The 27657-nt window shown below is 44.4% G+C and overlaps 1 protein-coding gene across 2 annotated transcripts; it reads left to right on the forward strand.

The window, feature by feature from the left end:
• TGIF1 (TGFB induced factor homeobox 1) lies at positions 9022–18752 on the forward strand. 2 transcript variants are annotated; one of them, XM_018039764.1, is made up of 3 exons: positions 9022–9156; positions 16478–16704; positions 17682–18752. In XM_018039764.1, exons 2-3 carry the CDS (start codon positions 16522–16524, stop codon positions 18255–18257), a joined length of 759 nt encoding a protein of 252 aa, XP_017895253.1. In that variant the 5' UTR covers positions 9022–9156; positions 16478–16521; the 3' UTR covers positions 18258–18752. The 2 variants fall into 2 exon arrangements, with proteins under 2 accessions (XP_017895253.1, XP_017895252.1); XM_018039763.1 differs by lacking the exon at positions 9022–9156 and adding an exon at positions 10838–11171.

Consider the following 27657-nt stretch of genomic DNA (forward strand, 5'->3'; position numbering starts at 1 on the left):
CCTAACTCAAAAAATCTAAACCCCGTTTTTAATTGGTTTGTTTAGTTTTAAAAACTAAATGGGATTCTTGTGAAGTATAAAATATTTAGGACTAATTATTGTTCTGTGATTTCCAATGAGGGATAATGTGTCAGAGGATTATTAGGGATTGGGGGAAAGGAAGGAAGGAGAGAGGGAGGAGGGAAGGAGGAAAAGTCATCAGATAAGCTATGAGGATTCCACTTTTTTCAAACCCAATGGTCGGAATATTATGTTTTAAAACTTTGGAATAAGGCCTGTTTGTGTTTTAATGTTACATCTGACTGTTTTGGCTGAAAAAAACTGGATACTGGAAACAAAACTAGAAACAAATCTTTCTAGACTTTATTCCCTCATCTTCTATTCATTTCTCTCTGTCTCTCTTACACACACACACACACACACACACACACACACACACACACACGAGAAGGAAATAATTTACCTTTAAGGGCTTCCCTGGTCGCTCAGACGGTAAAGTGTCTGCCTGCAATGCAGGAGACCCGGGTTCGATCCCTGGGTTGGGAAGATCCCCTGGAGAAGGAAATGGCAATCCACTCTAGCACTCTTGCCTGGAAAATCCCATGGACGGAGGAGCCTGATAGGCTACAATTCATGGGGTTGCAGAGTCTGACATGACTGAGCAACTTCACTTTCAAGTCCATTGTAGCCATGACATTTTTTAAAGTCATGTTTTTCTTTATAGTCAGTAAAGTAAAACAACATTTCTATAGACCTCAAGAGAGATACTGATTTGGTGAATGTGCTCTCTGAACCAAGGGAAAAAAAAATCAGTGCACATTGTCTGACAAGTTCAAATTGAAGAAACTGATATACATGTTTGAGGGTAGGACTGTCCAAAAGAGAAAATGTATCACAGTTACTGCTCTAACAGGGGCTGCTGCTGCTGCTGCTAAGTCACTTCAGTGATGTCCGACTCTGTGCGACCCCATAGATGGCAGCCCACCAAGCTCCCCAGTCCCTGGGATTCTCCAGGCAAGAACACTGGAGTGGGTCTAACAGGGGCTAGCTGAACTAAAAGCTTTAAAGCCGAATCTAAGCATAAATGTGGGGCTTCCCAGGTGGCCCTTGTGGTGAAGAATCTGCCTGCTAATGCAGGAGACGCAAGAGACGCAGGTTCAATCCCTGGGTCAGGAAGAACCCCTGGAGGAGGGCATGACAACACACTCCAGTATTCTTGCTTGGAGAATCCCATAGACAGAGGAGCCTGACAGGCTACAGCCCATGGGGTCGCAAAGAGTCAAGCACAACTGAGCAACTCAGCACACACACAAACATAAAATGTAATTGCTCTCTCTGGTTAGAAGAAAATGTTTAACCATAGGAGGAGAAATAGCTAGAAAGTAAAATACAATCGGGCATAATTCTGAGACTTCTTAGCCCTTTCAGTAAACAAACCATTTAGCCCAGAGAGGAAGGAGTTACTGCTGAGGCAAGCAGAGAATTAACTCTAAGCTTATCCAGAAGTGCCTGGGTGTCTGGGATTGGCTTCGATATAATATAGGAGAGAAGGAAGTCAGTGAGGGTATAGATGAAGCAAGAGTGGCCATGGGTTGATAATTGTTGAAGCTGGGTGATTAGTATTTGGGGATTTATTACACTAGGACATCCACTATTATATTTACATTTTTACATTATTTAAAAAAAAGATAGTCTAGGCAGGACAAAACCCTTGTTTTTGAGATCACCTGGCTATTTTTAAGATTTTTTTAAAATAAAATGTATTCAGGACTTCCATGGCAGTCCAGTGGTTAAGACTCCACACTTCCAACGCAGGGACTCGGATTCAGTCCCTCATTAGGGAACTAAGATCTCACAAGCCACATGGCAAAACCAAAAAAAAAAAAAAAGTATTGGAGACTAGCAGACATATGTATGAATTTGTTGCCAAGTGCAAGCAGAGGGGGAGAGACAAACAGGCACGGATTTAGACATTTATTTCGCTCTGCTAATCGACCCTGTGTGTTGCTGAAGAGAGCTTCCAAGATGGACTGGAAAAATAAAACAAAAGTTTTATTTATTTTTTTAAATTATTTTTTATATATAAAAAAGTTTATTTTTTTAATGTAAGTTTTAAAAGTGTATCCAAGTAGCTTGGCAGTAAATGTGTTTTCCTCCCTTTTAAGGGAATACAGAATAATCATTTTGGCTTTTGCATGACATCCTGTGGAAAGCTGATGAAACACTTTAGGAAACAACTTGTCCCCTGTATTAACACACCCACCAGTAGAAGAGAAGGCCTTCACTTGAAAGATCCATGCCATTTACCGGGCATGTGGATTCCAGCCCTACATCCACAACTTTTGCTCATTCATTTTGAGGAAAGGATCTTACTCTCTTCTTACGTACTATAATACTTGGCCAAATTTTGTAAAATGTGCTTGCATCAGGATTAAACTTTTCAGTTTTGCAGATCTGGCCACCCAATTTAACAGGGTAAATGGTTTGACACCCTTTGATACTTCTTGGAAATAGCAGCAAATAATGAAATCCCAGGGTGTTACTGGGGGTTATTTACACTTGCTAATGATTAACCGTCCCTGGTTCGTGGACTGCAGAATCAGACTTTCAAGGCCCCAAATATAGCTCATCCTATTTTAGACCCTTGCTTAGGTTTTTATAGAAGATCTTCAAAAATCCCCTCCAGCTCAAACCAGAACAAAACCTGTGTCCAATAAATGGGGTTTGGTACATAAATTATATCCATAGTTACAGTGAACTATTATTTAGTCATCAAAAATGATAGACCCACCTTGTAAAAAAAGGTTAAAAGAAATTTTTTATTTTGGGGGCCTATGTAGCATGTGGGGTCTTAGTTTTCCAACCAGGACTCGACTCCATCCCTGCAGTGGAAATGCAGAGTCTTAACCACTGTCCACCAGGGAATTTCTAAAAGAAATTATTTAAAGAAGGAAAATAAGTCAGAAACTCAGATCTCCATAAGGAAAAGAGGAGCTCAGAAGAAGGAATAAGGTAAGGTAAAATCAAATGATGATGACGAGTCTAGACTGGGCACCTGCCTTCTCCAACTTCATCTCATACACTTTGTCTCTGTCTCTCATATATCAGGTTTGTACAAAAAAGTATAAGATGAAAAACAGACCCTCCTCATCATGCATCTCATTCTCTTCCACTCTTCCTCCAAAGGTAGACTTTGTTAATATTTCCCTGAGTATCATTCCAAAAAACTACACATAAAAAATTGTACACAAAAGGAATACTGTTATAATGTTCTGTACTTTGCTTAAAAACAACTTATATATATATATATTATCAACCTTCCTCTATCAGCACAGTCTAATTTACTTTGCTGTTAGAATGACTGCACACTAAAACTTTTCATGTTTCTGTTTATTTGGGTTCTTTTTTTTTTTTTTTCAGTGTGAACTGCTTATCTATAGACTTTGCCCAGCTTTTTAAAAACAGGACTATTTTTTTCCTCTGACTTATATGAGTTCTGCATAAGTTCGGTAAATAGATCTTCTGCCTGACATGTGCCGACAGTATTTTTTCCTAGTTGTTTTGCTTTTGAAAATTTTATGAATTTTCCCTTACACACAAGTTTTTAAAAAAATACAAAATACTTATACACACGTGTATCTTTTACTGTGTCTTGGATTTTCTGTCCTGGTTACAAAGGCCTTCTCTACTCCATGATTGTATTCGTGCCTCCTTCCAGGACAAGTTGTCTCAGCCTCAGCACGACTGACTTTCAGACAGAATGATCTTTCCCTGGAGGTCTATTCTGTGTGCAGTGAAATGGCAGCACCCTGGTCTCCATCTGCTAGAGGCCAGAAGCATTTCCTTCCCTCCAACTGTGACCACTGGCATTGCCTCCAGACATCTTCAAATATTCCCTGGGAGGCAAAGATGCCACATGTATTCCGCCTGGAGAACCACTGTTCTAGAACATACAGAAGTGCATTATTAATTACTCTAACATTTCAGTCTTGATTCAGATGAGTTTTATTTTTGTTAGAAGAGTAACATAGCCAGCTTCATTTTTTGTTTGTTTGGAAGACACTTGCTTTACAGTGTTGTGTTGATTTCTGCCATACAGCCACGTGAATCAGCCATAAGTATACATGTCCCTTCCTTCTTGACCCTCCCTCCCACTCCTCCACCAGTTTGATTTTTTACGAAAAGTAGTTCACTGTCCCAATTCAATTTATCTCTGATCTGAAAAGTCACCTTTACCAAAATTGAAATGTCCATATCATAGTCTAAACTGTCACCTTGTTTTTGTGTCCTCATTATTTAATCTCATAATTAACTTCAAAATACACTCTAATATTTGAAGGGGCTTCTGCTGCCCTCCTCCCATCCCTAACTTGTCTTTCAGAATTTCCCTGGCTTTCTCCAGATGCTTAATTTTGATGAAGTGTAGCAATTAAAGAAAAAAAAAATCCTGTTGGCATTTTAATATAAATTGCTTTGAATTTAAAGATCAGTTCAGGGAAGATAAACATCTTTATGCTTTTGTTATTGAATCTTGCTGGAAGGGATAAATTACGTCTTTTATTTTACTTAAGTCTTCCTTTATGTCCCTCAGTAGGGTTTTAAAGTTTTCTTCGTAAAACTTGCACTTATTTCTTGTTAATTTTATTCCCAGATATTTCATCATTTTATTGCTGTTATAGGTCCTCTATAGCTTTCAGAAGAGGTAATGGTGATAAATGGAAATGTGTGAGTGAATTAACCCTAGAATGGAAAGAGGAGAAAGGGGCTAAGTTAACAGGTAGGGTATTATGAAGGTCTTACTTTTACCTCATAAATTTGGTACTTATTCCAAACAATATGTATGTATTTTTTTCTTTTTTTAATCGGGACACATTTCCCCTCTGTACTCACAATTGGTCCTTCTAACCCTGTTCCTTTAGTTCTCTGTCAAATGCTTTTCAGTTCAGTTCAGTCGCTCAGTCGTGTCTGACTCTTTGTGACCCCATGAAAATTGTGGTGTCGTGGAAAAAAGAAAGGGTTGAGTTAGAGCTGTGGTTCTCAACCAGGGGTCTTCCTGCCCACCCCAATTTCTGTCCCCTCTGGAGAACATTGGGAATGTCTGGAGTTTTTTTTTTTTTCACAGGCTAGGGGGAAGGTGTTATCAGCCAGATTGGTTAGCCACCAGGGAAGCCCCCTACAACCAACAGTTTTTGTTGTTGTTCAGTTGCTAAGTTGTGTCCGCTGCTTTGCAACCCCATGGACTGCAGCACACCAAGCTTTCCTGTCCTTCACCATCTCCAGGAGTTTGCTCAGACTCATGTCCATTGATGCCATCCAACCACCTCATCCTGTCACTCCCTTCTCCTGCCTTCAACCTTTCACACCATCAGGATCTTTTCCAATGAGTTGGCTCTTCGCATCAGGTGGCAAAATATTGGAGCTTCAGCTTCAGCATCAGTCCTTCCAATGAATATTCAGGATTGATTTTCTTTAGGATTGACTGGTTCGATCTCCTCACAGTCCAGGAGACTCTGAAAAGTCTTCTCCAGCACCACAGTTCAAAAGCATCAATTCTTTGGTACTCAGCCTTCTTTAACTCTCACATCTACACATGACTACTGGCAAAATCACAGTTTTGCCTCTACGGACCTTAACTGCCAGGGAAGCCCCCTACAACCAAGAGTTATCCAGCCCTAAACAGCAGTTGAGAACTCCTGAGCTAGATGGTGGCAGCAAGGGTAACTAAATTTAGGTGAAGTGGTTACAGAAGACTCCTCTGAGATGATATTTAGGCCAAACTTTGGGCTTCCCAGGTGGCATGAGTGGTAAAGAATCTGCCTGTCGATGCAGCAGACCTAGAGATGAGTGGGGGAGATCCCCGGGGCATGGCAACCCACTTGGAAAATCCTCATGGACAGAGGAGACTGGCGGGACAGAGGAGTCCATACAGTCGCAAAGAGATGGACAGGACTGAAGCGACTTCCCGCGCACGCAGGCCACCCTTCGGTGAGAAACGTCAGATATGCAAGCCAGTCCTGTGCGGCCATCCCAGGCAGAGTGGACTTGAAAACAACTAATAACAATGAAAAACCCCTTACATTTGTATGTAGTATACATATGCACATATGGAGAGTGAAATAGTCAATTAAGAGGTCTTTCCTATTTCACTTTGTATACTTTTCCTGCTTGTAGTTTTAAAAACAAGCTTCCTCCTCTTTTTGTTTTTGTAAAGAAAAAACGAGTGGTTTAAAAAAAAGGACAAAATGCAGGTTGATTGGAAGGGAGCTTCTGGTAAAACTCCACATAGATTTCAGAGGAGAGGCAGGTTTTAGAGTAGCCTCCACGTGTTCAGATGGCCCTTGTGTCATAATCTGTGGTCAGTTTCTGCCCTATACTGCCTTCTTTATCCACCAGACCTTCCACCAGACATGCCCGAGAACACTTTGTTTAAAGTCCGGGCTTTCCTGGTGACTGAGTGATAAAGTATCTACCTGTAATGCAGGAGACACTGGTTCGATCCCTGGGTCGGGAAGATCCGCTGGAGAGAAGGAAATGGCAACCCACTCCAGTATTCTTGCCTGGAAAATCCCATGGTCAGAGGAGCCAGGCGGGCCACAGTCTGTGGGGTTGGACACCACTTAGCAATTAAACAACAATTTATGTCCAGTACTTAGTTTTATACCTTTTAGCTTTGTTATGTTTGGATGTGCTATCTTGACGTTAGAGAAAAAATCATAATATCTACCTTATTAAATGAGTATTAAATGAGGTCACTTAAATTAAGTGTTTCTTAAACTGTAAAGCCAGAGAAGGCAATGGCACCCCACTCCAGTACTCTTGCCTGGAAAATCCCATGGATGCAGGAGCCTGGTGGGCTGCAGTCCATTGGGTTGCTAAGAGTCAGGCACGACTGAGCGACTTCACTTTCACTTTTCACTTTCATGCATTGGAGAAGGAAATGGCAACCCACTCCAGTGTTCTTGCCTGGAGAATCCCAGGGACGGCGGAGCCTGGTGGGCTGCCGTCTATGGGGCTGCACAGAGTCGGACACGACTGAAGCGACTGAGCAGCAGCAGCAAACTGTAAAGCACAATGCTACTCTTGGTCTTAGCCAAAAGGGCAGGGAAGTGATGGGGTCACAGAGTTGGACAGGACTGAGCGGCTGAACTGAACTGAAGGCACAATATAGAAACATGATGTTGAGAATAGAGCGGTTAAAAAGAAAAAAGGAAAGAGAAAAGAAAAAAGTAAAAAAAAAAAAAAAAAAAAGAGTAGAGAGGTTAAAGGCTGTGCTCAACAATGATCTTTTTCTCTTTGTCCTGATGAGTTCAGATCCCCTCTGGGTAAAAAAAGAAAAAAGGAGGCCCCTGGCTGCAGAGGTAAAAAGAGGGGCTGGGAAAGGGAATGCAGGCTTGGAGAAAAGTGATTACTAACAGAAGTAGTAGCACAAGTTAACTATTCAGGTAACTGACCGGAGGAGAATTATCCTGATAAGGCTGATAAAATCACCACACTGATGGGTTGTGGGTCCTTGAAAAGACAATGGGTGGCTTCTCCTTGAGCAGCCCAAGACCCTCTGACCTGAGATGTGAAGAGATGATTATAGAATCCTTATGTAGAGCCCAGCAGTCTGCGTATTTTATTAAAAAAAAAAAAAATCTGTCCTTTAGTGAGGAGACACAAAAGGGATCCAGTGACTGTGAGTCATCCTTCCTCCACCTAAGACAGTGCTGGGTGGAATCAGGCTTTATTATCCAATCACTTGATGGACCAAGTATCAAAATAACACAAAATGTACTGATACACTTCCCTGGCTTATTTGCCTTTCCAAGTTTCATTTTTGAGTTTTTGCCTTTGAAGAGATTGCAGCTGTGAAAAGTAACTTAAGTCTCCGTCTTTTCTTGGCCTTGAGGCAGCCTGGAAAGATAAGACACCACATGGAACTATGTGTGCTTGGAGGGGGGAAAAATAATGGTGTAAAACGTGAACAAGTATCTCCTCTTCCTTCTCACTCAGGCAGCATTCCAATATATATTAATATTCATATGAAGTTAGCAAATAATATGTAGTCAATGTGAATCCACATTTTCCCCCCAAAACACGGGAAAGAATCTTTAAAAGTCACTGGATCAGTTTTAAAGAGAGGGCCTGGCTGGTACACGAAGGGACTCACAGAGCCAGAACTGAAACTTGTTTTTCCACCTTGAGAGAAGCAAATAAACAAACATATCCTAAGCAATTGCTGGTTCCTCAAGCCCACTCTGTGGGGCTGTCTTCTTGGCCTGTGTCACGCAGACTCCAGGCACTTTCTTCCAGAATGCACCAAAATTTCAAATCTAAAGACAAGTTTGGGACAGGCTCTGGTGGGGGGGCGGGTGTGTGTGTGTGCCGTGTATCACCCAGAAGGGTTCCCGGGTTCCTCCCAGGGGCGTCTTGCCAGCTTTAGTGACTGCTTCGATGTGATTCGCTTGAGCAAAAAGGTGAGCATTGCCCGGATCAAGCCGGACTTCCAGCGAGAGAGGAAAATTTGACTTTTTCCTCCTGCTCGCAGTTTCAAAGAGACTGTTAATCCTCTGCGCCGCTCCCCCCTTCCCCTGCAAAGTTGGTTTTCTAGCTGTAAACTCCGGTCCCATCTCGGTTGTCCGAGAATCGCCGTCAGGAGCTAAGCTGACTTGGCCGGAGAAAAGGACACCTTTGTGCACAGAAGGAGAGCCCCCGCGTGGCCGAGCGGAGCCACGCGGAAGGAGGAGACGTTTCAGGCGCGCGCCGGCGCCGGCGGCCGGGGGAGGGCGAGGCCCACCCGGAGGCAGCGTGTTTCGTGGAGCCGCTTCGAAAGCGGCCGAGGCAGTCGGAACGGCTTTCGAAGTCAGCAAACAAAGCGTCTCCGCAGTAACCGCCCGGCTCCGGGGGAGGCTCCTGCCACTCAGGCGGCGGAGGCGCAGCGCAGGCGCCGGGCTCCTCCTCCCGCGCCCTTCCCCCCGCCCGCCCAGCTCCCAGTCCCCAACGGCCGCGAGCCGCCAATCCCGGCGACCGGCCGCCCTTCAAACGCCTAGAGCGCCGCGGCCCCGGAACCGGCGGCCCCCTACCCGCCCCGCGTCGGTGCTGCGCGCGGGCGCAGCCGCTGATTCGTCTCCAGGCGGGCAGGGAAGAACCCCCAAGGGGCAGGGGAGCCTCCGGGTTGGTTTCCCCCCAGGTCTCGGTTCCCCTCTCGGCCGTTTCAGACGCGTGTTCTCTTAGGTGCCGAGCCGTCGGCACACCGCACGGGGAGGGAGGGGAATCGAAAGGTTGCCGCCTTTTTAGAGTGACGCTATTTTCCTTGTTTATTCATCTTAAGTCCTGTAATTGGAAAAAAAAAAAAAACACGCAAGCTTTGTAAACTGGCCTTAAGTCACTCTTGGGGGTGGGGTGGAGTGGGTGGGTGCCTTGTTTTGGGAGGGTGAGTGGGTGGGAGGCTGGCTTTAATTTTCAGTGTAATCCGACAACAGAGGCTCCAAAGTTCTAGTCAGTCATGGTTTGGCCGCCTTATTTCTTCTTGGGTTGAACCTTATTTCCACAGAACTTCTGCCGGTTCTTCATCGAGGTTACAAAACAAAGACAGTGCAGAGCACAAGCTGGAGGCAGACTCGGGCGCTGACGTCTCTACCCGGCTTATGTTTTTTTTTTTTTTTTTAATGATGGGGAAAGTATTAGTGTGGCATGTGACAGTTCGTTGACTTCAAAACAACGGGACAGACACGCAAAAACTACACCCAGAGGAGAGGGCGGAGAGGGGGCTGCATTTCTTGAAATCAGCCTAAAGCATCTGGACTTTTAAAATGGGTAGTTTCATCCAGGAACTCCCGCTGGAGCCTGCCTAACTCTCAACCAAAATAAACTAACAGGAACATGTGTTTACCTAATAGTTTCTGTTTGAAATACCGGGGCGTGGGGGTGGTGGGGGAAAAGAGGTCCCCTAGCAGGATAAGTCCTGAGTAGACTGTTTACCGAGACAGGCGAGGGGGTCCGGGGATGGGGTGTCAGGCCGAGTCTCAGGCGGGGCGGGCGCGCGTCCCGGCCATCCCCAGGCACCGACTTTTAAAGAGCATGTGAGCATGACAAGTGTCTGTCCGCAACATGTCAGATTTCGAAACTGCCTTGCAATCCAGTCCGGAACTCGCAGCTTTAGCCGGGGGCAACAGACTTTCGCCTAGGGTGTCTGGGTCTCATCCTCCTCCCCATTCCCCCGCCCGCCCCCCCTACACTGTTGCTTTGGGAGGAAGAGCCGCGAGAGGAGAAGGGTGCGTCGCTCCGCGCCCGCGCGTGTCAATGGCAGCAGTGCGTCCTGGAAGAAGTTGATTCTTTCCCGAATACTTTTCTTGGGCAGCCCCGCCCCTTGAATCAGCAGCGGCTGTCTACTCCTGCGGCCCCAGTCGGGCCGGTGGAGTTGGGGCAGCTGTCAAAATCGAAAGGGGAGGCTTTTTCTTCCCTGGGGTGGAGGAGGGAACGGCATTCCGCCCCCCACCCCATCTGTTGCAATTTCCTAACCAAACGCACCCTCGCCAGACCCTGGAAGAAAGGCCCAAGGGAGCAACCCAGGGCGCTTGGCTGGTGTCGCCCGCAACCCGGGGATGCGGGCGGCGGGCGCGCGGCGGGGATGAGGGATCGCGTTCGTGAGCTCGGCCGTCCCCACGAGGGACCGGTGACAGCCGCCCCGGGGGCGCGGGGTGAGGCGACGCGGCCCGGGCGCTCAGAGCGGTCCTAGGCTGCTGGAAGGTGCGGGGGAGGGGCGGAGGAGCGGCTGGGCGGGCGGGGGACGGGGCGGGCGGCTGGGGGCGGAGGCAGGACCTCCGGTACCTTCCCTCCTTGCCTCGCTCACTCTGACAGCGCCGAGGTGCGCCGAGCAGGAGCCGCGAACAAAGGAGCGGAGTGGGGAGGGGAGCGAGTTAGGCGAGGGAGCGTCCCCGGCCCGCTGCCAGAAGATCCCGGCGGGAGGAAGCCCGAGTGTCACTTGAATTCCGCCCGAGGAGCGGGCGCCTGGGATTCGAGTGCCGCCGTGTTTAGCAATAACGGCTGGAGCGCGTCCTCCAAGTTACGGGAGAGTCGGCCGGGAAGGAGGACGACCGCTCGGCCCCTCCGTCCCCGCTCCTGGCCCCTGGAGACCCCCGCTGTCGCCTGGCACTGGCCGGGGAACTCCAGAATGAAAAGCAAGAAAGGTAAGGCTCGCGGGCGGCGCGCGCCTTGGGCGCGGGTCCCGGGGCAACGTGCTCGCCGGGCGGCGCGGGTGACTCGGACTTTTCCGCCCCGGGGGGCTCGGAGGCCTGAGCCGCGGCCGTCCTCTTTGTGGAAGCTGCGTCTGGAACGGCCGTTGCTGTTTTCCTTCCAGACACAACACGAGGGGCTGTTGTGGGGAGACGGGCCTCTCCACGCTGCTGGCACGTTGTCAAGAAGCACGCTCCGCGCCTTGTTTGTGCGCCTCCAAGTTTCATTGTCTCCAAACCGACACCCCACGCTCCGCCGAGCCGCCGCGTGGCTTCTCGCGGGCGGGGGAGTGGGGTCTCGAGTCGGGGGGTACCCCCGTCCCGCTTTTCTCCGTCGGGACCCGGGGTGGCCCGGCCCGCGGAGTCTTGGCGCTTTGTCTGAAAGTTGGGCTCCAGGGCTCCCCACTCGCTCCCGGCAGAGTCCGGGCACGACTTCTCCCGGGATGGGGCGTTTTCACCTTCGGAGGAACGCGACTCTGGACCCCAGATCGCCCCCGGGGGTCGGTCCCTTTGGAAAGTTCTATTTTCCAGAATTCCTAGCCTCACAAAAGTTTTCCCACGATGAATCTGGGGCAAGAGGAAGAGTTAGGACTGAAGGCGTGCAGTGAGAACGAGTCCAAGTGTGACATGCAAAGAGCGAGCCTGTCATTGTTTCCACCAGGCCTTCTGGAAGCTTTACAACTGAAACTTGCCGTCAGTCTGGTTTTAAAAACAAAATACACAGAAAGAAACAGAAAAAAAAAAAAAAAAAAACAACCACCACCACGAAAGGTCAAAGAATGTTAACTCCCTTTTGAAGTTAACTTTTGAGTCCCGGGCAGGGAGGCACCCCGAACGTTCCGTCGTGGGCCGGAGCTGGCTTTTCTGTTGTGATTTATGTCGAGTGGTTCAAAACAGAAGTTAATCGCTGGGGGAAGCCAGCGCGGGGGTGGGGTGGGGGGTGGCGAGGGTTGTGCCGCGCATGCCCAGAGTGGCTCCTGCTCCACGTTCTTCCAGACTTGTCCGGCTAATACGGTTCAGACTCAAGTTAGAGCGGGGCAGCCCGGGACCGAAGCCGTGTGTCCTCGGCCACGTTTTCACTTTGGACTTACGTTCGATTGACCCCAGGCCGGTGACTCAAACACACAGAGCCCCGCACGTCCCGCTTTGCGGGTGGAGTCAAACTCAACGTTCCCGGGGTGGGTGGGGGGCGTTGGTAGTTGAGGTTGGACCAACTCCCCGCGTCCCGTCGCCAGGGACCTGGCGGGGCTCAGAAATTTGGATGTTTAACGACTGGGCGAGAAAACACGCGCGGGGAGCACACAGGGGGCGTCGGTATCGTGTCAGTTCGGAGAGGGCTGACAGGTTCAGACCGTCCCCGGGAGGGAGGCGTTCCCTCCTTCGCGGAGAACTGCCGGGGATAAGTTGGGGAAAGGGTGTATCTGATGGGTCCCCCTAGGGGTGCGAGAGCAGGGATTGGCTTGCCCCATTGTTCGGGTTCTGGCGGGGGCGGCAGTGATGATCCTCCCCGGCTACCCCCGGGCTCTGGGGCATCCCCTCCCCACCATGCCTCCCGTTCCGCTTCCCTCGAAGCCCCCCTCCCCCAGGCGGGGCCCAGCACGAACCCGCAGGTCCCTGAGGAATCTCCGGGGAGCGCTGCCCCGGGGCGCGCGGTCCTGCCGCCGCGCGCCGACTCATGGAAACAATGGAAGGTGACGTGTTGGAGGGGAAACTTCGCCTACTGGTTCAGAGCTCGTGCGGGGGAGCAGAGGCTGCCGAGGTGGCCCGGCTTTCTTTCCCTTTTTAGGTTTTTCTGGCAAATCCTCCGCGGGTGGGCAGGCCCCTCCGGACGTTGAGATTCACGGCCCGGTTTCTAGTTTCTTCTTGTAATCTGAAACTCCTAGGCCTGGGCGAGCTCTCTCGCTCGTGAGCTCGGAGGGGCTACTACGGCGGGGGCCGAAGAACTGGCGGAACAAAAGCCTGCGGGCCGGCGGGGGCCAGGCTCCTCCCTCGGCTCGTTCCGCCCGGCCCTGCCTGCCCCTGCCCCGGCCTCCGGCCACCTGGGGGCCCCGCGCCCAGCGGCCTCCGCCGGGGCTCCGGAAGAGACCTGGCCCCGCCGGGTTCGCCGAGTCCGACTATTGTCTGTCTTACGAAAGTCTGTGAAACTCTCTTCAAGTTTTGTTGAAAATAAAAGCACTTTTTAAAAAGTCAATCGTGGAGCCAGGGGGTTGGTTAAGACTGGTTAGTGATAATAGTGTCCCGCCTTAGAAAACTGAGGATGCCAAAAAGATCTCCCTTAAGTGTCTTTGCTCCCGGCTCCTGACGGGATGGGCTCCTTGGATCTAGTGTCTGGGATGTTAAGTAGGGTTCCTGTCGCTTCTCCCGAGATGTTGAGATCCGGAAACTTGTTAGGTTTGCTTTTTCCTAATAGTACACTTATAAGTTCCCGTTGGTTATTCTTATTCCGAGATCCCTTTCTAGCCTTTTCCAGATTTTTTTTTTAAGTCCAACTTCACAACCACTATCTCTGACCCTTCCCCGTGCTCTGCCGCTCCCTCTGTTCCTATTCAGGGGTTGGGAGGAGTTCTTTTTAGGGTGGTGGGATCCAAAGGCCATCTTGTGCCTTTCTAAACAACATTTCCTTGTATGTGGATGGAGTAAGAGGCTTGTGATCCCCGCTTCCCGCCCAGCTCCCCCCACCAGCCATCACCACATTTTTTAAAGCGTGAGCAAAGCAAGACGTTTGGAAACAAGTCGTAACCGGGAAAGCGTTCAAAAGCTCTTTTACAATAGGAAATGAGTAACGTGGAAAAGTCTTTTTGTTTTTCCAAGTTGAGCCACAATCCGGAGGGAGAGTTTTAATGGAAACAGCCCTGACAGCCGCAAACGTGGTTTGCTGTAGTGAAATACCAGCTGGGGCAGCCGAGGGACTGAAGTCTTAACTTCCTGTTCCTTCAGCTTTGTTAAGACGTCCGGCGGCCTGGCACTCATTGATTCGAGTGAACTGAGAGCAGAGTAAAGTCACTGCAGTTTGGTATTGCTTAACTGGTATCTACCTTCTGTCACTCGCCTGCTTTGAGAGTGACGGCTTCTTGTCAAACTAAGTAAGCAGATCAAAGGATACACATTAGGGGTTTTTTGTTTGTTTCAAACTACTTGTGATTATCAGTTTACAGTTTGGAATTCACTGTTCAGTGCGCAGATTTTCACACTTTTTAAGAAGTTAAAAAGTTGAGGGGGGTGGCCTGTGAGTTGGGGTGGTAGTAATAGCCTTAGGAAGAAGATCTGGCTTTTCAGACTTTTTGATGAGTTAAAATAAATTGCTTTATTCAAATTAGTGTTAGTCATTCAGATATGTGATAGGTTTTTTTAAAAGTTATGATTTTTTTTTATCAGAGCAGTTGTAAAACAGGAACATTTATAATTTCTTAAGGATTTTTTGGTCAATACTTCTTCACCCAAATTTTAACATGGGTTTTAAAAGGTTTTCATCTGCTCAACAGTGAAAGCACTTTCAGTTTTAAATGTGCCTCCTTTTTTTTGAAACTTTTTTTTTAAAGCAGTTTGATGAAATCTTTTGGGGAAAGAGACATCAGATACGTGGCAGCGGTTAAAATTTAGGATTCCGGGGCCTTTTACTGGTGGCTGTTTGTTCATGAAGCCTTGAGCTGAAGTGAATTTGCAAGATCATCCTCCTCTTTTGTTAGAACTTGCTTTACTTTGTCTTTGGAAGTTTCTGCGTTTTCTGCCGACACTCCCTCCGGCACCTTCTGCCCCCTGCCGTTCAAAACTGAAAATATGTCAGCCAGTAGAGTTAGATTCAGTTAAGTGATGGGCTCTCTCATCCATCAAATGCTTTAAAAGGAAGGGTTTTGGGAAAAGTTCCTTTAAAAACCACTGAATGGTTTATCACTCTGAGGAATATTCTGCTTTTATTTCCTACCAAGGTAAACTACTTGAGGTTCTGTCAACAACGTTAAAGAGAATTTTTTACATTTCATGCTACTATGATTTCTTTTACATAGAAATACTGGTTTTTAGAGCATACTGTAGTATGCTTTAAAAACAAGATTTCATTTCTTTAATCAGAGTAGCCTTTTATAGTTTTGAAAGGGGGAAAGTTAAAGTTCAAAATTTTGGGGCAGTCTCTTGGTTAAGACTCCAAGCTTCCAATGCAGGGGGTTCAGGTTCTGTCCCTCGTCGGGGAACTAAGATCCCATGTGCCTCGAGGCAGGGCCAGGAAGAAAAAAGTCTAAGTTATCTTTAAATGTCTAAAAGGGCCAAATTTGAATTTTTGTGGAACCCAGTCTATATGTGATTTAAATATTCTGTATGGTGTGTGAATTTTTAAAATTTCTAGTAGGATTAAAGTGCTTGTAAACAAGAGTTTCCTTTGGTAGTTGCATATTCAAGTTTTCTTTGTCATGTAATGATTTAAAGCAGAATCCTGCTTATTTATATGTAGTATTCTAGGTTCAGATTAAGCTGGCAATTGAAATTTATAGAAATTTAAAAATTTACTCAGTATTAGGCATCTTTTGAGGTCTTACATAAGTACTAAAAGTAGAAAAAGCTTTTTATGCAATGAAACTTATCAGTGGTTGTTTGTATTTAGTAGAAAGTGACTAGTGCTGTCCATTAAAAGTAGGTGTCTAGTTGTGAATAAAAGGAAGCAGCAGTGAAAAGGAAAAGGAACTGGCAGAAGATTCTGGCATGCACTTTATCTTTTGAATACCAACTGAGTTAAGAGTGTAATTTTCCTTCCTTATATCAGTGGAAAAAAATCTTCCATTTTATTTCAAAACCTTCAGTGGAAGAGGGAGGAAGAACAGCGCTTGAAACATGCATTAAGATACTGGCTGGCTTGTTTTTCCCAGTTAGCAGTGACCTCACCGAGGAGGTTGTCAGACACATCCCGTCTGCTGTGCCACCTTTCCTGTTTCACACGTGGCACGCTATTCGCCTTGGGTGCAGCTTTGTCTCTGCTGGATTAGACTTTTCTGAGCTTCATTCAAAAGGAATGTGAGTCGTTGAGGCCTATAGGAAAGTGGGTACAAAAGGGAATCTGACCGTGGGCTGGGGATCTGGAATACGCTGCAAGTCAAATTACCCTGCAGATTTCAGACGAGCTCTGGTGTTTTGGGACAAAGAAACACCGATACTTCCCTGGGCTCTCAGAAGTTGAGAAAATGCGGTTGTGCTGAGTGTTTAAAAGAGGTGAGCTTTGCAGTAGGTGCTCTGCTGATAAAAGCAGCTGATAGCTGGCCTCTGTCCTGTCCTAGGTGTTGTGGCCGCGTCTGGCAGTGAGACTGAAGATGATGACAGCATGGACAGTCCCCTGGACCTCTCCTCTTCTGCTGGCTCAGGCAAGAGAAGGCGGAGGGGCAACCTGCCGAAGGAATCAGTTCAGATTCTCCGCGACTGGTTGTATGAACACCGATACAATGCCTACCCCTCAGAGCAAGAAAAAGCGTTACTGTCCCAGCAAACACACTTATCTACACTACAGGTAAGGGGAAGGCATTCCCAGGGGTGGTGGGTCCCCCCACCCCCCGCCCCAGAATCACTTTACAGCATTCCTATATAGCAAGTCATAAACTGCCTCCTCACTCAGAGTGGGGGGAGGCATATCTTTTTCTTGTAAAGTTTATAGTGCTAACAGCTAATAACTGTTAGCTATCTAGAGAAACAGAAACACTTGACAGTCATCTGTCAAACAGCATTTCCTTTAACGCCTAAAAGAGCCTTCCTTTATGCACCAAACATAAAAAGGAGGTTAAATCTTACTCTATTGCCCAGGAAACTGGTTTGATATTTAAACAAGGACAGCCTTAAGTGAGGTAATTCATGTCCTGTCTGTTGACATAGTCATTTGAACTGGGAAAAAAAATCAGTAACTGGGAGGAGTGGCTCTTTTCATACAGGAAGGTTTTCCTGTAGTTGATTAACTTCAATGCTGGGCAGTAGATAATAGGTTAATATGGGGAGAGTTAAAAGGTAAACTTCCCTCTCTAAAATCATTTTCAGACATTTGAGAACGTATACTTCTTTTTTTTTTTTGGTGCTGAAAGGGTTTAAGGATGATGGGAAGCCAAAAGGGGAATTTGTATTAGAAAAGGAGGTGGTTTATGACAGGAAGCACCTCTCCTTTCTTGGCTGGGCTCAAAATACCTTGAAATAAATTGGTAGGTTCCTATAAGCCTTTTCATGCCTTCTTTAATGCAAAGAGAGACCAGTTAGGCATCCCCCAAGAAGGTTCTGGGTAAAAGAATCCACCTGCCAATGGAGGTGACTCGGGTTTGATCCCTGGAGGAGGAAATGGCAACCCACTCCAGAAGAATTCCATGGACGGATGAGCCTGGTGGGCTACAGTCCATGGGGTTGCAGAGAGTTGGACACTACTGAGTGATTTCAGCAACAAGAAGGAGGTTCTCAGGCGTGTTGGCAGAGTGTTAACATGTCTAAAACATCCCCGTACAATTTCAGGTCTGTAACTGGTTTATCAACGCCCGGCGCAGGCTCCTCCCCGACATGCTGAGAAAAGATGGCAAAGATCCAAATCGGTTCACAATTTCCCGCCGTGGGGCCAAGATGACTGAAGCCAGCTCTGTGGAGTCAGCAGTGAGCATTAGGAACCTCATGCCAGCTCTAGAAGAGAGCCCGTTTCACTCCTGTACAGCTGGGCCCAACCCAGCCCTGGGGAGGCCACTGTCTCCTAAGCCGTCCTCCCCAGGATCCATTTTGGCTCGTCCATCAGTGATCTGTCATACCACCGTGACTGCGTTAAAAGATGTGCCTTTCTCTCTCTGCCAGTCAGTTGGTGTGGGACAAAACACAGATATACAGCAGATGGCCAACAGCAGCTTTACAGACACCTCCCTCATGTACGCAGAGGACTCCTGTAAATCTGGACCAAGTGCAAACACACAGAGTGGTCTTTTCAACACTCCTCCCCCTACTCCACCGGACCTCAACCAAGATTTCAGTGGAATTCAGCTTCTGGTAGATGTTGCACTCAAACAGGCTGCAGAGATGGAGCTTCAGGCAAAACTTATGGCTTAACCCCCCCTTTTTTTTCCCCAAGCAAAACAGTTCTCAAAAAAATGTTATGATTGCTGGGATGATAGCAAAAGATGAATTGCATTATTTTATATATTTTTTTATTAATATTTGCACATGGGATTGCTAAAATGAAGCTTCCTGTTACTGAAATGTCGTCAATGGAATACAGTCATTCCAAGAACTATAAACTCAGAGCTACTGTAGAAACAAAGGGTTTTCTTTTTTTAATGTTTCTTGGTAGATTATTCATAATGTGAGATGGTTCCCAAGATCATGTGATTTTTTTTTCCCCCTTCCCTTCCCTTTTTTTTTGGTTGATGTTTTTTTCAGACTGTGCAATACTTAGAGAACCTATAGCATCTTCTCATTCCCATGTGGAACAGGATGCCCACATACTGTCTAATTAATAAATTTTCAATTGTTTTTTCAAACAAGTATGAATCTAGTTGATTGATGCATTTTTTTCATGACATAATAAAGTATTTTCTTTAAAAATTCCTGTAATACAGAGTATTTTGTTGAGAGAGGCACTTCTTAAAAATGAGTAGGAATATAGCACCCCAGTGAGCAGGAAGTTGGGGGTAGGGTGGAGTGTGAGTTGGGGGGGTGTCACTAACTTTGAACAACTGTGGACAAGCCAGTCTGTATAAACAGGATGTGTGATATTTACTCTTGATAGGAGGCATAGCAGGCCCTTAAATCTTTACTTAAAACTACATGACAAATTGAAATGAATCATTTCCATCGGTGTTTAGCTAACCAAAAATCCCTTGGTGGTCTAGACTGCATATTTTAAGCTGTGACCCATGTTGAAAAGGAAAGTCTCGAAGCACCAGATTGCGGCCTAAGTTTTCAGAAGTAAACAACAACCCAAGCAGTTCTTAGTATTGCCTCTGTCATGTTAACCTTCTAAAATAATTTTTGTTCAGTGGTGCAGTTAGGTAAGGCCTTTACGTTTAAAATAGTTTTTCAGAGCACTGTCTAAAATGGTTAAAACAGCAGAGTTGTGTCTCTCACAACTCTGTTAATTTATTAGGTTGCCAAATAATTGTTAATTTATTAGGTTTCTTTTCTAAGGTCATGGTTTGTGAAAAGTGGTGCCCGACACAAGTGGAGTTTGTTGGAACAGGCAATTATTTATGAAGCCAGGATGGCTAGAAGGGGATTGGTGGTGTTCCTTTCACTTACATGCTTGAGCGGGTTTGTCACATGCCACAAAACCATTCTTCGTAGTCATGCTTAGTATGAAGTTTCTTTGTTATTACAGTCATGTTCTTTCCAGCCCTGCCCCAGCTATGAATTGTCCAAGTTTGAGGGAGCATTAGAGCTTCAGTATTGTTTAAAGAATGTAGAAAAATTCTTGCAAACTCAAGTTTGTCTAATTTTGAAATTCTGTTTAGAAGGTCCCTACAGTAAAAAGAGCTAAACTTTTCTAAGTGGAAGAAAAAAACTTTTGATGAGGACAACTAAGAGTTGAAAGAAAAACAAGGGAGGAGAAGGCAGATGCTCTAGTCTGAGAGGGAGGCAATAATGAAGGGCACGTCAGTCTGACGTCGCCTAGGCCCACCTCAGAGTCGTGGAAATAGACAAAACCAAAAATAAAATACATAAAAGGAACAAAGTAAATAAAAATGAAATAAACCACAGGCAATTAAGAATCATTACTGGCTTTAATAGCTAGATCAAAGGCTGGAATTCTTTGAGTGCAGATAAGGGAGGCCAGCAAATCCTGAAAGACTTCCCTTGATAAAGCATTTCATTAATCATACAGTGGGGGGAGCAGGAGGAAGCAGTCATATGAGTGATTTAGGAGAAAAATAAATGTCAAGGGTCAAATGAAACCCAAACATTGAAAAAAGAAAAATCATCCCAAATAGATCTGGGTGGATAAATAACTGGTATATAATAAACATAACTGGAAAAGTACATGTAATAAAATATTTATTCAAGTTGGAGACAAATAGAAAATAATTTTTATGCTTAGTATCTGAATGGTATATCTTTTCTTATTTATTTTTAATTTGTGTTTAAAGCTCATCTCCTAACAATCTCTGCCTTTTACTTTGTGTGTTTGGTTGATTTATATTTAATATACTATTGATATGTTTGGGTTGAGTTTACCATTTGGATTTTTTTTTCCCTCCCCCTTTTCCTGCCTTTTTTGGGGTTAGTTGAATATTTTACATATTTTGTTGTAAGTTTCCTATTCTCTTTCAAACCATATTGTTTTTAATGGTTCTTACAGGATTACAGTATACATCTTTTTATCACAATCAACTTGGAATTAATTTATACAACCTCATACAAAATATAGAAACTTCCAACAGTATATAGTTCCATTTACTATCTTCTCTTTTTGTTGATTTTTATATATATTTTAGCAGTAACTGATAAATCCAACAGTATGTCATAATTTTTATTTGAAACAGGACTCTATCTTTTTTCAAAAAATAAGAGAAAAGAGAATGTATACAGGCATACCTTGGAGATATTGTGGGTTTGGTACCAGACCTCCACAATGACATGAATAGCACCAAATGAGTCACACAAATTTTTTGGTTTCCCAATCCATACAGAAGTTATGGTTATACTGTATTCTATTAAGTATATAGAATCATTGATCCAATAAATATATAACAATTTTAAAATACTTAATTTGCTAAGAAGTAACTAACCATCATCTCAGCTTTCAGCAAGTCATAATCATTTTACATTCAATAACATCAAAGATCACTGATGAAATTCCCTGGTGGTCCAGTGGTTAGGATTCTGTTTACACTGCCAAGGGCATGGGTTTGATCCCTGTTTGGGGAATGAAAATCCCATAAGCTGCCGAGGTGCAGCCAAAGGCAGGATCACTATAACAAATATGATACAAATGAAATAATTTGAAATACTGTGAGGATTACCAAAAGGTAGCACAGAGACATGAAGTAAACAAATGCTGTGGCATTGATAGCCTTGAAATAAAAAATACATCTGCAAAGCACAGTGAAGCAAAGTGCAATAAAAACAAGCTATGCCTGTATATAGTATTTTTTTTAATATTTCAGTTCAGTTCAGTCGCTCAGTCGTGTTCGACTCTGCGACCCCATGGACTGCAGCATGCCAGGCCTCCCTGTCCATCACCAGCTCCTGGAGCTTAGTAAAGTCACTCAGTCGTGTCAGACTCTTTGTGACCCCATGGACTGCAGCCCACCAGGCTCCTCAATCCATGGGATTCTCCAGGCAAGAATACTGGAGTGGGTTGCCATTTCCTTCTCCAGGGGATCTTCCCGACCCAGGGATCAAACCCGGGTCTCCTGCATTGGAGGCAGACGCGTTAACCTCTGAGCCACAGACTCATATTCATAGAGTCAGTTGTGCCATCCAGCCATCTCATCCTCTGTCGTCCCCTTCTCCTCCTGCCTTCAGTCTTTCCCAGCATCAAGTTCTTTTCAAATGAATCTGTTCTTCCCATCAGGTGGCTAAAGTACTGAAGTCGCAGCTTCAGCATCAGTCCTTCCAATAAATATTCAGGACTGATTTCCTTTAGGATGGACTGGTTGGATTTCCTTGCAGTCCAAGGGACTCTCAAGATTCTCCAACACCACAGTTCAAAAGCATCAATTCTTCGGTGCTCAGCTTTCTTTATAATCTAACTCTCATATCCATACATGACTACTGGAAAAACCATAGTTTATCTTGTTTTTTACCAAATTTAGGAAATACTGGCTGTTATTTCTTCAAAAATCCTTTTCTCTTCTCTACTAGAACTCCAGTAGATTTATATTACGTTATTGTCTTAGGTTCTGTTTTTCTTTAATCTTGTTTCTCTTTATTCTTCAGATTGGATAGTTTGTATTAATTTTTAATTCACTAACTCTTCTACTGTCTCTAAAGTGCTGTTAAGGCCATCCAGTGAATTTTAGTATTAGTTATTCTATTTTTCACATACAGAATTCCCAGTTAGTTAGTCCTTTTTTATCATTGCTGTTTCTCTGCCTAGATTCCTCATCAGTTTATTAATTATGAGTATGTTTCCTTATAAGTTATTTACTATAGCTTTGTTAAAGTATTTGATGCCATTTTGCCTCAGTACGAGTCATATGTTGATGCTGTTTTGCTTGTCTGATGACATTTTATTATACAGTAGACATTATGGATGACGTATTAATAAGGACTACTTATTAAGGATTAATACTACTTAATAAGGATTCTGCTACATTCCTATGAAGAGTGTTAATTTTTGTTCTGGCAGCCAGTTCATTTGGCTGGACTGAAGCCTCAGCCTCCTTTCTCCCCTGTAGTAGATAGTAGTTCAGATCTCTGATCAGTTCTTTCAGCTTCCAGCTGCTGCCGTTCAGTGGACTCACTGGGATCTCCCTGCACAAGCTGACCGAGGATTTGGACAGAGTTTAGGTTCCGAGTTTGAGGTTTGCTCCTTCTGCAGCTCCTTCCTTTCCAGGATTCCTCTCCTAACTTTCCATCTTCTCCACCAAGCCCAATTCTGTCCTTGACATCTCAGGTCAGTAAGGCTGCAGTTCTCTGCCACCCTTAGTCTTCTGAAGAGTGAGGTATGCCCTAAGGCAACCGGGTATACACTTGCACATCTTACCCCCCTGAAGTTCCTTTCTTTTGAAAGTAACTGATTCTTTAGTTACTTTTAAACTCTAAATTAAGAGTTCTCAAATTTATCTGCACATTGGAAACACCTAGAAAGGTTTAAAAACAACTGTGATTTGGGTTTGGGAATTTTTTAAAGATCCCTTGGTGATTCTAATGCATAGACAAATTTGGGCACCATTGCCCTATTCTTTAGCCGTTACTTCTCTTTGTTAAGTAGAACATTGGAAACTGACAGTTTATTCTTTTTCCAGACCTAGAAAAATTTGTGTGTCCTTTTGTTGTTGTTAAAACAAAAAACAATTTACTGTAAAATTATCACCCAGTCAACTTAGTCAAGGAGAGCTCCATTTGGGCTAATACTATGGTATACATATTTTGTATACTATATTGTACATATTGTATACATTATGGTATACATATTGTATAGCCTATAAAATACATAAAACCAAGACACTAACAGATAGACCTAACACTGCAGGAAGGTAAACATGCATTTGGATCAAACCAAAAAATAAAGTTTATATCTGGAACCCAGCCAGAGAGTAAAATGCAATGTTCAGAGATCAAGTTTTAAACGGTCTCACTGAGAAAAAACAGACTCTCATCTGAGATGAGTTTGATTCTGAGATTGAAAACAAAATATTCAATGGATGCTTGTGGCCGATGAAAAGAAGTAACTTAAAGTTGACGGTCACAATTGGACATATGACAAACAAGGACAGCATGATCAAGAGATGGAGCCCACAGTAAGTACTATGAGGATTTCACCAAATGTCAAAGAAAGTTTTTGAATGAAATGTTTCATAGATACTGAAGAATATACAACCTTTGAAGCACCGGGTCAATGACTTACAAATGGAATAAAAGCCCATGATAAGAATTTACTTAGACTTGAAGAGAACACGCCTTTAACATTCCCATACAGACAAGGCAAATGAAGCCATATAGGAAACTAGAAGGTAAATTGTTTTTCTAGAAGGTAAATTGTTATCCTAGGAGGCCTTGCCCGTTTGGGTTTTTTTGGTTAATATTCCAAACTTGTCTTTATAATTAAAATGACTGAAACTTGAACATGGTTACATTTGATTGGATCACTCGAATTTACAGTGGTTTGGTTGCTAAGTCGTGTCCAACACTTGCGAGCCCATGGACTGTTGCCCGCCAGGTTCCTCTGTCCAGGCAAGAATACTGGAGTGGTTGCCGTTTCCTTCCCCAGGGGATCTTCCTGACCTAGGAAGCAAACCTGGGTCTCTTGCATTGTAGGCAGATTCTTTACTGACTGAGCTACGAGAGAAGCCCCTCAAATTTATGACCTTAGGACAAATTCAGCTTTTCTATCTTGTCTCAAATTATTGGCAATTATTGCTAATATATATTTAATACTCTAAAGGCATGTATTCTTATACATTTTAATAGGATAGGGCTTTTAGAGACTATAAGTAGATTGAAATACAGTAAAAGTCTTTTAACTTTCAATGTAAACTTTAAATAAATTTGTGTTAACTTTTGTCTCATTATCTAATCTGATCGCTAATGTTTTGTTGCTTTAGTGATTTTTTTTTTCTTTTAAACTTATTTGGCTACACTGGATCTTAGTTGTGGCATGTGGGATCTAGTTTCCAGACCAGAGATCGAACCATCCAGGTTCTCTGCATTGGGACTGTGGAGTCTTCACCACTGGACTACCAGGGAAGTACCTGATTTTTTTTTTTTTCTGATTTTTGTTTTGAAGTTTGATTTATTCATATGAGTTTGTGAAAAGCCAGTGTGTATATATATATATATATATATATATATATTTTGTTTGTTAGTTAACTTTTCTTTTCCCCTAGCCTATTTGTACAGTCAGTCTCCTCAACCTGGACCATCACATATTTTATATTTTTGAATCAAAAGTCCTTTCAACTGTAACATGGTTTTCTTGGTAGCATCTATAAATCTAGTATTGAAATGAAAACTGTTAGACTGATTTGGAAAAGAAAAGATATTTATTGAACATTTTGTTATATTATTATCAAATGGTTCTTGAACACTTTGGGTGTATATCTCATTTAGTCTTCACAGCCTGGATGAGAGATATTATTCCCACTGTGTAGGTGAGGAACTAGCCCCATCTGAGTTCAGTTTGTGTGTGGATACCAGCCATAATAAAGCCGTGTTCCCTAGGAGATTCTGCAAGTTCACACTTTTAAAAAATATGTATTTACTTATTTGGCTGCACTGGGTCTTACCTGTGGCACGCAGGACCTTCAATCTTCCCCGTGGCATGTGGGATCTAGTTCCCTGACCAGGGATCGAACTCAGTCCCCCTGCATTGGGAGCTTAGATTCTAAGCCACTGGACCACCAGGGAAGTCCCAAGTTCACACTTACCATACTATATGCCTAAAATGAAACAACTGGGAACCGTCCTGCTTTTATCAGGCTGTTCAGTAAAGATTTGAGGATGGCTTTGGCAGACAATCATATGCAAGTTTTCTCTTTCAAGTACCTGCACTTATGTTTCTGCTCTCCGACACCTCCTCCCTTCCACGTTCCATTTCCTCTTGGCTGCATCTGCTTCTCTGGGAGACTTGCAGGATTTGACACATCCTCTTGATTTCCTAAACTGTATGACGAGCCAGGGCCTGAAATAATGAACTCTCCAAGGCCAAGAAATCTGTTTTGTAGTTTCTCTGTGTGAGTCTTAACACTTAATCTTCTATCCAATGTGTTTTGTTTCCCTTTCTAAGTATCGACTTTCTGAGCCTGTGACCTTGGCCTACTACCTTGTTTAGTACGTTTCTGCTTTTTATTTTGATTGTGAGACGCTTTAGACTTATTCTAGTGGCTTCAGTTACTCTGCCCTATTTTCAATTTCCTCTGTTTAAAAAAAAAAAATGCGTCTTTTAAGCTATATTTCCCCAAGTAAAGATGAAGTAATTGCTCTGGGACAAAGCTACACCTTCATCAAATAACACAGTTTTTTCTTTTTTTTTCCTTTTTGGCCACACTGCACAGCTTGTGGCATCTTAGTTCCTACACCAGGGATTGAACCCAGGTCCTCAGGAGTGAAAGCTCAGAGTCTTGACCACTGGACCTCCAGGGAATTCCTAAAACTTGAAGTTTTAAAAGGCAGGTAGAGATTTATGACAGTGCCTCTCCACTCCTCTCTTCCAAATCCCCAAACATCCACCTTTGTGAAACCAGGCTGTGTAGTTGTTAGAGCCAGAGGGCTTAAGCGGTATACACCATGTGGCAAAGATCAGCTTTAAAATAATACTTCTATGGGAAGAATAGAAAGCAGAGCAGTATTTTCCCTTCAGAGGCCTAAGATGCAGCAAGAATAAATTTAGCCCGTTTACATTTTCTAAAAGGACCGCCACCTCCAAGTTTGACTAAAAGATAAACTCTTCTCGGTGGGATGTGTTGCTGTTCGAAGGCAGGTGCAGTCCTGATTCGCCAGTTCCCTGTTAACCTGAACCTGCAGACACATCTTTGATCACCCACTCAGAGCCTCACTGGCTTCCACAGTTGGCTCAGAAAACATCAAACGAACCATAAAGCAGACTCTAATCTCAGCCTTCCTGTTTCTCTGTCTGCCCACTGTGTTCACTCAACAGCACCTTTTCTTCAACTGGAGGGCGTTTTCCACGATAATACCTAGTGTCACAATGTTAAACGGACAGGTGAATGGGTTTGGGGGTGTTCCTCTTTGTAACTCAAATCTCTGCCAGTGGAGGATCAGGGCTCTTAAGCTCACTTGCAAGGACATGCATGCAAGTATGTAAATTAATGTATGCTGGCCTGATGCTCTGTAGACCGGAGAAACTTCAGTTTAGGAGAACTCTTAGTAGTACAGTAGCTACTAAGCACTGTACTTAGTATATTACATCTATCATGATGGCCCTCAGATAACAAGCGTGGGTGAGTTAATTGGGACTCTGGCAGTGGATTGGAAATTCTGAGTTACAAACATACAGCAATGTTCCTTATCAAGACACAGTTATATTTTTTCCAGCATTTTTAGTCAATGCTTTAATTTCATTTAATATTTCCAAAAGGATATAAATGCTCCTGGAACAAAAAGCAAAAAGGACAAATGAGTTACTAAGCTATGCAAAGTGTGAAAGTGTTAGTCATGCCTATTTGAGACCCCATGGGCTGTAGCCTGCCAGGCTCCTCTGTCCATGGAATTCTCCAGGCAAAAATACTGGAGTCGGTAGCCATTCCCTTCTCCAAAGGATCTTCCAGGGATCAAACTCAGTTCTCCTGCATTGCAGGCAGATTCTTTACCAGCTGAGCCACCAGGGAAGCCCCCTCTCCTCTATTCCTCAATCACCCAGTTCCCTTTCCTTGAGAAAATCTTTATAACCAATTTCTTATTCATTTTTTTCCAGAGCCAAGACGCAGTTATATTTAAGGGTGATAGGTTAGATAATATTGAGTCTTTAAAAAAAATTTTAATTAAATTCTATAGTTAATTACAAGTCAATACTAGTTAAAGCTATGGTTTTTCCAGTGGTCATGTATGGATGTGAGAGTTGGACTGTGAAGAAAGCTGAGTGCCAAAGAATTGATGCTTTTGAACTGTGGTGTTGGAGAAGACTCTTGAGAGTCCCTTGGACTGCAAAGAGATCCAAACAATCCATTCTAAAGGAGATCAGTCCTGGGTGTTCTTTGGAAGGAATGATGCTAAAGCTGAAACTCCAGTACTTTGGCCACCTCATGCGAAGAGTTGACTCATTGGAAAAGACTGTGATGCTGGGAGGCATTGGGGGCAGGAGGAGAAGGGGATGACAGGGGATGAGATG

This window comes from Capra hircus, chromosome 24 (genome assembly GCF_001704415.2).
Source record: "Capra hircus breed San Clemente chromosome 24, ASM170441v1, whole genome shotgun sequence".
Lineage (NCBI taxonomy): Eukaryota > Metazoa > Chordata > Mammalia > Artiodactyla > Bovidae > Capra > Capra hircus.

Bases quoted from the DNA above. Each gene is read 5' to 3' on its own strand.
- TGIF1 (XM_018039763.1), top strand. The intron at 16,705-17,681 runs GTAAGGGGAAGG...GTACAATTTCAG, and splicing joins CACACTTATCTACACTACAG to GTCTGTAACTGGTTTATCAA.